This window comes from Cheilinus undulatus, linkage group 5 (genome assembly GCF_018320785.1).
Source record: "Cheilinus undulatus linkage group 5, ASM1832078v1, whole genome shotgun sequence".
NCBI classification, from domain to species: Eukaryota; Metazoa; Chordata; class Actinopteri; order Labriformes; family Labridae; genus Cheilinus; species Cheilinus undulatus.
Window position 1 is genome coordinate 44,997,559 of NC_054869.1, and position 12,161 is coordinate 45,009,719.

The 12,161-nt window shown below is 39.6% G+C and overlaps 1 protein-coding gene across 1 annotated transcript in view; it reads left to right on the top strand.

The window, feature by feature from the left end:
• Window positions 1–12,161, top strand: part of ank1a (ankyrin 1, erythrocytic a) — a 239,117-nt gene that overhangs the window by 198,779 nt on the left and 28,177 nt on the right. Inside the window, exons 34-40 of the mRNA XM_041788242.1 lie at window positions 1,268–1,496; window positions 1,575–1,703; window positions 3,495–3,614; window positions 3,700–3,784; window positions 3,866–3,940; window positions 5,528–5,659; window positions 5,761–5,916. Of these exons, the coding sequence (XP_041644176.1) occupies window positions 1,268–1,496; window positions 1,575–1,703; window positions 3,495–3,614; window positions 3,700–3,784; window positions 3,866–3,940; window positions 5,528–5,659; window positions 5,761–5,916 (926 nt within the window). The remainder of the gene's footprint in view (window positions 1–1,267; window positions 1,497–1,574; window positions 1,704–3,494; window positions 3,615–3,699; window positions 3,785–3,865; window positions 3,941–5,527; window positions 5,660–5,760; window positions 5,917–12,161) is intronic.

The following is a 12,161-nucleotide window of genomic DNA, read 5'->3' on the forward strand; positions in this document are numbered from 1 at the left end:
ACCCTGATGGACGAGGCCTGAATAAATGCAGATGTAAAAATGCTTGTTCACGATAGATTTTAGTATGATCTGTGTAAAGTTCTATGACTGGGGTCATCAACTCCATTTTCACAAGGGCCAGCTTATTCTTGACCGTTGTTATGGGGGTCTGACATTGAAATATAATGAAATAAAATCAATATTTTTTATCAAATTAACATAGTCTTTTAAAGATAATATATCCGTCCAAAGTGAATGGAACTTGAAGCCTTTAACAGTGAGATCTGCCCCTATCACCTATGCTGCTGCCAGGCCAGAAGGGGGGCAATTGAAATATGTTAGCTACATATTTCTGAGATTTCTCAGAGTGGGAAATCACACTTTCAAACAGCCTTATGTGGAAAACTGCCATTTCAATCAAGATAACAGTAATGCTAGTACTTACAATTCCAAATTACATAAACACTAGTGTGCTTCTTATCAGATGCTAAATTGAAGGTTTTATTTAAACTTCAAGACAAAAAGTTAAACAATAGCATGCAATATTTTGCCCTCTGAAATTTTCTGAACTTTTTAATCCTCTCGGGGCCAGGTGGGAAGCTGTGAGGGCCCCAATGTGGCCCTGGGGCCTCCAGTTGATTAGCACTTTTCTATCACTGTTCACTGTTCTGAGATTTAATTTCTGTTTTGATCTTTTACTTGGTCTTTCTGGTCTGATAACTTCTGATACATTTATCTGACACACATATGATGAAAGTCCATGCTGTCCTCAAAGAAATAACTGCTTATAAACTGATTGTACTCAAAAGGGTTGAGACTCTACAGGCATTTTTGCATAAAAAGATACAAGCGGACCAAAAATAACTAAAACTGGCTTATTGTTCCAAGAGTTAATCTCACCTTGGGCTGGTTTAAAGTATAAAGTAGAACAAAAAGGAACAACAGTACACCCCCCCCCCCCATCCAAAAGTTCACCTTGGCTACCAGGTGTTGGCAGTCTGGAATGCACCATGGTTTGTTCTTGTGTTTGGTACTTAAAACTTAATAAGAGGCACTCCCTCACAAAGGAATGAAATCCTAATAAGAAGTTTTTCAGTGAATCGGCTGCAGAGCCTCAGTGGTGTAGACTAGTCTCAGCAGCTCCATTGATTCAAGTTGATAATTCCACAAATTAAAGTCTTTTCTCTCTAAAATCATTGGAGCCAGCAGCTCAGCTGTGTTAACATCAGACAAAGAATAGACAGATTTATGTTCAATGCTGTGATTACATGTCATTGTCTTGTCTCAGATTCTGGCTCGCAGACTGTCCTCGGACAGCCGAGGCCGTGTCCTTTGCCAACCTGCTCTACAGAGAGCTGTCAGCCGTTCCCTACATGGCCAAGTTTGTGGTGTTTGCAAAGATGAATGAGCTGCGTGAGGGCCGCCTTCGCTGCTACTGCATGACCGACGATAAAATGGATAAAACCCTGGAACAGCACGAGAACTTCACCGAGGTGGCTCGCAGCAGAGACATAGAGGTCAGTAACCTTCCTAACACAACTTATAATGTTGGAGTTGTGTTCAGAGTCATCTAATGCTTGTGTTTGATGTTGCAGGTGATGGAGGGAATGCCGCTGCACCTGGAGTGTTCAGGGAATCTGGTGCCAGTCAGAAAGGCCACCCAGCAGCCTCGCTGCTTCAGCTTCCAGGCCTTCAGAGATAACAGACTCCCTGTCTCCGTAAAGGTATCATCATTTGGCTTGCTCTCACAAATACATCTTCCACTTTTATACTCAATGTAAAGAGTTTCCCACAGAATAACAGCATACCATGGCAATTTTTATATTTAACTTACAGGCCCTATAAAAAGTATTCCCTCCTTGGAAGTTTAACACTTTTATTAATTTTACAAATCACTCATGGTCTATATAATTTGGCTTTTTTGACATTAGAAAAAATAAAAGCTTTATTGTGTCAAAGTGATAAAAGATTTCTAAAAAGTAATGTCAATTAAATAAAAATATGAAATTTAAAATAAGTGACTGCATAAATATTCACCCACTTCATGTTAGTATTTAGTACCTTTGTCTGCAATCACAGCACTGAGTCTGTGTGGATAGATCTCAATCAGGCCTGCACATCTGGACACTGAAATTTTGCTCCATTCTTCTTTGCAAAACTGCTCAAGCTCTGTCAGGTTGCACCGGGATTGGCTATTAACAGTTCTTTTCAAGTCTAGCCACAAATTCTCTCTAGGATTGAGGTCTGGATTTTGACTCGGTCAAGCTGTATTCTTGCAGACTGAATAGGATGATCCTCTGGGTTTTCCTATATTACCTCTACCTTTACAAGCCTACTAGGTCTGACTGCCAAGAAACATTCCCACCGCATGATGCTGACACCACCGTGCTTCACAGTGGGGATGGTGTTTTTGTGGTGATGTGCAGTGTCTGGGATCCATGAGGACCAAAAAGCGCCATTTTGCTCTTAACAGCCCAAAGAACTGTCTTACATTTGACCATGGAGTCTCTCACATGCCTTTTGGCGAACTGTAGCTGAGATTTAGTTAGAGTTTTATCAACAGTGGCTTTTTGTTTCCCACTCTCTCGTAAAGCTCTTACTGGTGAAGAACCTGGGCAACAGTTGTTGTATGCAGAGTGTCTTTCATCTGAGCTGCTGAAGCTTGGAACTCCTTCAGAGTAGTCATAGGTGTCTCTGTGGTCTCTCTTACTAGTCTCCTTGCATGGTCACTCAGTTTGTGAGGACATCCTGATCTAGGCAGATTAACACATGAACCATATTCCTTCCATTTTTTGATGATGGTTTTATCTGAACTCACTGAATGTTCAGTGCCTTGGAATGTTTTCGTATCCATCCCCTGACTTATACTTTTCAGTAACCTTTTCTCTGAGTTGTTTGGCGTGTTCTTTTGTCTTCATGGTGTAAGGGTTGCCAGAAATTCTGATTAACCAGTAACTGGACCTTCATGACACAGGTGGCTTTATACTACAGAGGCTGAGGTGCACTGAGGTGATACCCATTTAACTAATCGTGAGACTAATAGCTCTAATTTGCTGGACCTCTGTTGAATTAGGTCAGTCACTTTAAAGGGGATGAATATTTTTGCAGTCACTTATTTTACCTTACATATGTTTATTTTTGACACTGAAAGTTTTTTTGTAAGTTTCTTTTGTCAAAAAAGGCCAAATTATTTAGACCATGATTAATTTATAAAAACACTAAAAGGATAAAACTTCCAAGGAGTGAACACTTTTTTCAGGCTTTTCAGAGCTTGTGTCAAATGCAATATGTACAGCACTTGCAGGGTAGAAAGCAAAGGGATGTCATCCACTAGTTCAATTATAGATGGATTTTTTTCCAAATAAAAAACGTGCAAAAGTGGTCAATAAGTGTACCTGTCAGTTGACATAGGGTTAGTCTCTGTGTAGGAAAACCTGCCGTTCAGGTGCTTCTTATCCTACTCGTATATTGTAAATAATTGTCTTCATTCCTTTCCATGTGTCTTTACATTTAAGGTGAGAGACAGCAGTAAAGAGCCCACTGGATTTCTGTCTTTCCTGCGTAAGTCCACAAAGTACGAGGACAGTCAGCATGTGCTCTGTAACCTCAACATCACCATGCCTCCATGTATCAAGGTAAGAATCTCAAAGTCAGTTCACCTGTATGTGATACATGCAGTGAATTTAAGATGGTGGGGTTGTTTGTTTGATTTGTTGGCAGATTGTGGGGAGTGAAGACCGAAGGCGAACTCTGACTCCACTGGCTTTAAGAGAAAGATACAGTGCCCTGAATGAACCTGCCATGGGTACGTTTCCTTATTTCTTTCCCTTGTTATTTTACATTAATCAGAGCATCAGGAAAGTTATATTTGTCTGTTTTTTTCCAGCTTCAATGACTGCCATGGAGAGGACAGAGCTGAAGATGGCTGTGATTGCAGAACAGTTGGGACTGAGCTGGGCTGGTAAGCGAACAAAAATAAACTCAATCTGGTATCATGTCCTGTAAACCGTCCATGTTTACCTTATGTCCGACAAGCTTGTCAAGCTCGCCGCTGATTACACAAAGTTCTAACATGGCCACTGGCCAACCAAACTAATTATACGGCTGTTTTCCTGCCAAACACCGTAGCTGTTTGATAGACTCTTGTGGATCGAGCTCCTGTGAAGCTTTAGCTCAAAAATAAGATTGTGTAAGATCTGACAGATGAAAAAGAAACAAATATTTACCTCACTTCTATGAATCTTCTCTGACTCATTTCCTTTTTATATTTAGTCTTCAGTATTCAATTTCATAAACATATATGCACACATATAAAGAGAGACAAACATCCATAAATAAAAACAATAAAAAGACAAACAGATGTTGTATGGAAATGGTTAAATCAAAGCTAATCCATGAAATAAGATATACTGTGCAGAAATCTTTAGCCACCACCACCGCTGTTGTGCTATCAAATTTTGAATTATCTTCAATAATTATTACTCAATCATTGCATTAGGAAATAAACAGAAAGTAATGGAAATATGTGCATAATCTTTTTTATTTACAGTTTTCAAAAGCAAAGTTTCTTCTAAAGCCCTAGATTACCTGGAACTCTTTTGGAGAAACTTTCCTGATGTTTGCTGAAGTAATTGTATAGTATAGCACACCAGGCATCTCTCCACACTTCCCAGACTTAATCTTTAGGTTTAGGCTGTCATCATTTCTTTTCTGTCCAGATGATCCCTGTAAAATTCAGGTCTTGGCCAGTTGATGTCAGCCATCGTGTACCCGCTGTATGATCTTACTGCATTAGGTGTTTGCTTTGGATCATTATAATGTAAAAAAAATAAAACTATTCCCAATCCAGTGCATGATTGCAGTGTCCCAAGCAAGAATGGCATTATAAGTTATAACACTGATATTACAAGTTATTGTGTCCTGGGACCTTCTCAGCATGCTGTAGATAATGGAAAGGCGACCGCTAATCCCTGTATTACCTGCCAGGTTCATCATTCAGTTTCTCTTTTGTAATTATTGCAGCCTAATTCCTAATTTTGCAGGTGCTTTTAAACAGGATTCATGCAAAAGTTGCAGTGTTTTGAGGCTTTTCTTCATCAGAAACATTAAAAATAATCAGAGAAGATATGTTATGTTAAAGAGGTTGAATCTGCATTAAAAATTTATTAATGTAGTAATACTGACAGAGCTGCTCTTTGAGTACCACTATAAATTGTTTTTGTCCAAAGATTCTGAAGAAGACGATTTCCTCCGAAGTGTCAGTCTATATCTCCCACCCATCAGCTAAATGTGTTCTTAAAGTCTCTATGAAAGAGTCATCTTTTCAATGTGAAAGATTCCTACAAGCTTAGGTTTCTATTCTCTCTCTTTGACTGTTTTATGTAAGCAGTGAGCCGTATTTTAAATAAGACACCAGTGTCTAATAATAACTTCCTCTCTCATTAAACCAAGACACAGGAGCTGTATATCAGAAGGGATTCCTTGTCCCAAAATCTCTTTCAGATCTAAACAAATATTTACACTGACTGTCTGATTCATTTCTTCACAGAGTTGGCCCGAGAGCTGCAGCTCAGTGTGGATGACATCAATAAGATCCGTGTGGAGAATCCCAACTCGCTGCTGGAACAGAGCTCTGCGCTGCTCAACCTGTGGGCCACCCGCGAGGGCAAGAGGGCCAAAAGTGAGTATAAGAGAGAGCTGCTTTAACACCTGTGTCATTTTTTCTCCACACCACTGTCCCTCACTTTAACCATCTCTGTCTTCTTTCTTCGCCCCCTGCAGTGGAGAGTCTGTATGCTGCTCTGAAAAGCATCGATCGTATGGACATCGTCAACATGTTGGAGGGTCAGCCTCCTCAGCCTGCCAGACAAGGCTCCCGTGATCTCAGCAGACGCCGACACAACGAGAGAGAGCACCTCTCCCCTGGTATGACCAATGGTGAGTGCACCTCCCACAGTAATCCCACAATGCAGCCCCTTCCCCTTGTTCCTTTTGCCTTGATCCTGAGCCACCTTTCCAATAAACACACCCCCTTATTCCCTAAAATCCACTGACAGCAAAGTGAGGTTTGTTTCCTTCTGAGCTCTCTCTGTTTTCCTCATGTCGTTCTTATTTCATCCCTGTGATGCTGTTGTGTTTGAGAGCTGCGTCAAACTTTTGCAGGACTTTACCACAGCAACATGCAGAGGGACTCAGGACACTCCTACTGTATCACAACCTCTATAATACCTCCTTATAGCAATTCTAAATAGTGTGAAGTATATGAAATAATACAATGCTACATCTTTTTTATTTGTAGGTATCTGACTGAGTGGGATTTAAGTAAAAAAACTCCATATAAAGATAAGCAGAGTAAGATGAGAGTTCAGGATGTTTACTGCTACCTTTTCTATGATTTCCAGTTTGCCTTGGCTGATATATTTGTTTTATTCTAACTCCTTAGGCCTCACCTCCTTTCCTTTTTGGATGTGGTCCTACAAGAGCCATTATGCATTAAAATAAAAATGATAATAAAATAAAAAGCTTTACTTACAGAGCAAAAATTCAGAGGACTTTATGAGAGCAGCAAAATAAAAGACAGGTCATAAAATCATGAGCAAAGGCAAAGATTGAAATTAATAATTTAAGATATAAAATGTGGCAGCTGTGATTTAAAATAATGCTACTGAGAGACTAAAGGCTCTTTCATGTTGCCAACAGTTCTGGCCAGAGCCGTAAAACACAATGAATGGGGCAACTTGGCTTAAACTATCTGTGGAAATGTTGCTGAATATAGTGTGAGTTATTATAAAATAAAAGCTTACAATATGACACAGCTCCTGTAACTCTTGAAATTCTGTGGCAATGTGGGTCTCCTCTGGCAGGAACATAGCTGAGATTTATGCCTCCAGGATCCTGACCAAAAGAACCCCAGCAGGGATCACTGTACAACAGTCAGCAACAAACTACAACTAAACATACATAGTCATGGATGAAAGTATTGGCACCCCTGGAACTTTTCCAGAACTATACCATTTCTCCCAGAAATTGTTACAATTACAAATTAAACATGTTAATTTCCTCTATGTGCACTGGAACAACACAAAAAAGCAGAAGAAAAAAGCAAAAATTGACATCATTTTACACAAAACTCAAAAAATAGGCCTGACAAAATAGTTGGCACCCTCAAATTATTATTTGATTGCATACCCACCCAGTCTGGCTTTTTTTATGTCTCTTTGTCAGCAGTGGGGTTTTCCTTGGTCTCCTGTCATAGCGCTTCATCTCAATCAGATGACAGCGTATGGTCCGAGCTGACACTTTTGCACCCTGAGTCTGCAGGACAGCCTGAATTTGTGTGGAAGTTGACTGAGGATTTTTATCCATCATTCCAACTATCCTGCGTTGCATGTTTCTGTCAATTTTTCTCTTCCGTCCACGTCCAGGGAGATGAGCCACAGTTCCATGGGTCATAAACTACTTGATTATATTATGCACAGTGGACAAAGGAATTTCAAGATCTCTGGAGATGATCTTGTAACCTTGAGATTGTTCATATTTTTCCACAACTTTGCTTCTTAAGTCCTCAGACAATTCTGGACTCTTCTATCTCTTCTCCATGCTTGGTGTGACACACACAGGCACACAACACAAAGGCTGTGTCAACTTTTAGACACTCTAACTGGCTTCAGATGTGAATTCTAGATTTCCAGCACCTGTTACTGCCACAGGTGAGTTTAAATGAGCACATGCTAGAAATAAAATGATTTAGCCACAGTTTTTAAAGGGTGCTAATAATTTTGAGTTGTGTGACAAAATTATATCAATTTTGGCTTTTTTCTTCTGTTTTTTGTGTTGTTCCAATGCACATCAAAAACATTTGTAATTGCAACAATTTCTGGGAGAAATGGTGTATTTTCTGGAAAAATTCCAGGGGTCCCAATACTTTAGTCCATGACTTTAGAACACATCTTAACACTCTGTCCAAGGGCATGATAGAGAACTCTGCCCACACATCGCCCAAGATTTAAAATCTCAGTAGGCAGAGCTTACCTAAAAGAAAAAACAATGCTCATTTATTTGAATAAATGTAATGCCAGCATAGAGTAAAATTAAACCCTATCTTTTCCATCATAAAAGCTTTCAGCGCTGGTCTTTACTGGGGATGCAATGATTTGTTGCCGTTGTGGACAATAATCGATGATGACCTCTGTCGCTGACAAATTTTATTGTCGATTGTTGATGATTTGTTACGACCGCACACCTTTTTTCTTGCAGCGTGTTGCTATTGTGATTTTAAAATGTTGTTTTCTCAAGCTGATATGCTTTGGAATGAGCCATCTATCCTTCATACTATCTCTGCCGAGAGTTGTGCATGCTCAGCAGTGATCGACAGAAAAAGACAAATGGAGAGAAATGGTGGTGCCTGATGCAACATCTGCACGTCCTAAAACTTCGAAAGTCTGGCCGAGCAATCTGCTTTGCAAGGTTAGGAAAATCAAACACACTGGATAGCAGCGGTATAGAAATACAGGAAGGCAAAATGTTTAATATCCATAATGTTGTGTTGCTGGACTGTTATTGCAATTTTTACAGCTTTTAGGTTATCTTGACTGAAAATGATTAAAAAGAGGGGGGGTGGTAATGGAGAGGTCATTCTGATTATTATGATCATTTTTGATTCCGACAGCAAGAAAAGTAGCTTAGCAGCACTTAGGAAAGAAAAACAAAATAACTTTCATTAGTGATGGCCCGAATTATGATCTAACTGGAAAAAGGTAGCAGAAAACATCCTATGGGGGAGACTTGACTCCCAGCCAACAGTATCTGCTTGTTGTTGATTTCTGTGCACTCATATCAAGGAGTTAGACCTGGTACTTCTGATTCTGAAAACAGTTTTTATTCTGCAATGATTAACGTATTTGTGTGATATTTTGTCTATGAAACAACACATTGTCATACATGTTAAGTCCACATAGATCATAATGTAAGTATAGCCTAGCTTTACTGACCTTCTTACCAAATGTCAGTCGTCAGTCTTTTACTCCTTTTCCTCATGGTTTCCTTCACACATGCATTTTCTACATCATATTGACTCCATTTTCACCTCTGGACCGGTGTGAGCTCCCTTCTTACTGCAGAGTCAGTCCGATAGGTGGCAGGTCCTTTCTGTGAAAACTGGAGCAATACTCGGAGATGTAACGATGCATACAAAAACCACCATGAGGGCCAAAGGGTGAAAGGGGAGACGTTCAGATCACAGCTGCAGTGAATCTGATAACTGTGTTTCAGTCTTGTCTGTCTATCTGTCTACCTATCTGCCTCCCAAAGGCCGTTCCTGCTTTGGTGGTGAATAACAGTCTTCTGGTGATGTTGCAGTGACCGCTTCATCGAGTTTAAGCCTGATTTTAAAACATCCTAGGTGCTGAGTGACCAAGCGATGGAACAAACTAGATTTTTTTAGGCTATAGATAAATTTTAAAGAAGTAGCTTGGTATTGGACTGGTATCACTCTCATATATACACAGAAAATATAAAATTTTACTAATAAAAATTAGCTAAGCTTAGCTTGGCCTAACAGAAAGCCTGAAAATGTTGGGGCATTGTGTTAACTGAAAATACATCCCTAATTCCAAAAAAGTTGGGGCGCTGTGCAAAATGTCAATAAAAACACAATATAATGGATTGCAAATCTCATAAACCCATATTTTATTTACAATAGAACAACAAAAACATATCAGATGTTGAAAGTGAGACATTTTACCTTTTCATGAAAAATATTTGATCATTTTGAGTTTGATGGCAGCAACATATCTCAAAAAAGTAGGGACAGGGCAAAGTAAGTGGTACGCCCTCAGGCATCCCTGCATTAAAAAAGGCATGATTCTCTACTGGGAATCATTGCTCATTTTTTTTTAGGAACTCTTCCAGAGATCACTGTCTGCCTACACAGGTGGCCGTCCCATCCCATCTACAAAAAGCAAATTATGCTTATCGTGCAAAGAAGAAGACTTCATTCAGATAAACAGCTGTCTTCTCTGGAGTGAAGCTTATTTTAAAAAAAATCTTTTTGGAAACCACTGAAGACCTGTCCTGTGGACTTAAGACGAGAGGGTCCATCAGGTTGTTATCACGGTTCAAAAGCCTGCATCTGTGATGGTATGGGGTTGCATTAGTGCCTATGGCGTGGGCAGTTTAGACACCTGGAAAGGCACTGTCAATGCTGAAAAGCAGAAAAAAGTTTTATAGAAACATATGCTCCCATTTAGATAACATCTATTTCAGGAAAGACCTTGCATATTTCAGCAAGAAAATGCTAAACCACATACCACATCCATCACAACAGCATGGCTTCACAGTAGGAAAGTCAAGGTGCTGAACAGACCTGCCTGCAGTCCAGAACTTTCATCAATAGGAAACATTTGGAGCAACATAAAATAAAACAAAGGAAAATCCATCAAAGAAGACCCAGGAATGTGGAGTAGCTAGAATCCGACATCAGGCAAGAATGAGACAACATTCCTGTCCCAAAACTCCAGCAACTAGTCTCCTCACTTCTCAGACATTTACAGGCTGTTGTTAAAGGTAGAGGGGATGCTACACAATGGTAACCATGGCACTGTCCCTGCTTTTTTGAGAAGTGTTGCTGCCATGAAATTCAAAATATCTCAGTTTTATCATCTGATATGTCATTTATGTTCTATTGTGAGTAAAATATGGGTTTATGAGAAATGAATATCATTGCTTTCTGTTTTTTTTACTTACGTTTTACACAGTGCCCCAACTTTTTTGGAATTGGAGTTGTAGAAACAGAATGTGAATATCTGCTTAATACTGAAACCCCATATCTAAATGTCCAAACAAAAATCTTGTAATTGTTGGGAAAAAAATGCCTATTTTGAATTTGATGTCAGCAACAAGCTTAAAAACGTTAGGACAGTGGCAACAGAATTTGTTCATGTCACAAACAACAGGTTACTAACATGAACAAATGTGAAGCTAGAGAGGGGTATACATGACTATTCCCAACTTGTTTGGAATATTTTGCTGGTACAAAACTCAAAAAGAGTTAGACATTTGGTTTGTTTTCTCTGAAATTAAATGTGGGGCTTCATAATTTTGCAGATCATCACATTTTGTAATTAATTTGCCTTTGAAGTTGTCCCAACATTTTTGGAAACAGGGGTGTATTTACCAGATATAAAGTATGATAAATCAGCTTTAGAGGTTTTGATTGAAGGATTTATCAACCTTTCAATGAGCCAAGCTCGCTATTATGCCTTGATCATGGTATTTGTACTACATCACAATGTCGACTTTAGAGTTACTGCCTAACTTTCACACCTAGTTTGTGGCAAGAGAAAAGAAATTATCTTTTCCCTTAAATTTTGTGTTTATTTTTTTAAGTCAGGTTAATTTCAAGTGCGTGAAAATAAAGCTAATACCTAATTTTCACATCAAACAAAATTCAATTCGTGCAGCCTTTTTCTGTCATTTTCCTGCTCTAGCTTTTCTGTCAGATCTTTCTGTATAGGACGTTTTCCTCTGTAGTTTTAGTTCTCTTTTACTGTAGGTAAGATTTCTAAAGCACATTTCTATACTGTAGGATTTTGAAATCTCTATTGTGACAGATTCAGACCTCTTCTTTTAGACTTTAATAATCCTCTCTGCCTGTGGTTGCATGGGGAGTAGTTTGAGTCTCTTTAGGGCTAATGTTGGTGCACTGAATGTCCTTTTGGGAGCCCTGTTTTCATTCCCTGTGGATCTGTCCCTCTCTCTGTGTTTCTCTGGACATGTCATCTGCAGCCTCGCCGTCCTCCTCTTCCTCCTTCTCACTCCTCTCCGAACTCTGACCTCATGCAGACCTCATGTTGACCTCAGACCCACATCTTTATCTTTCTTTTTTCTATTTTTTTGCGACGTGCATTTTTCTTTATTTTTTTGTGCTCTTGAAAACCCCACCTTTTTTAAGTGTCCGCTCTGTGACAATTCCCCTCACACAGACTGTGTACTCAGCACCCACTGGGAGGGGGGAGGTGACCCTCGCTCTCTTTCGCTGTTTCTGTCTCTAACCATCGCTCTCTTTTATACTCCTCTTCCTCTTTTTCTGCCCTTCTTTTCTCTTTCTCTCAGGCTCTGTCCTCTTCCTCTTTTCCCATCCTTTCTTCCCCTGCCCTCCTGCCTGTCTGCACGTGCACGAGGCT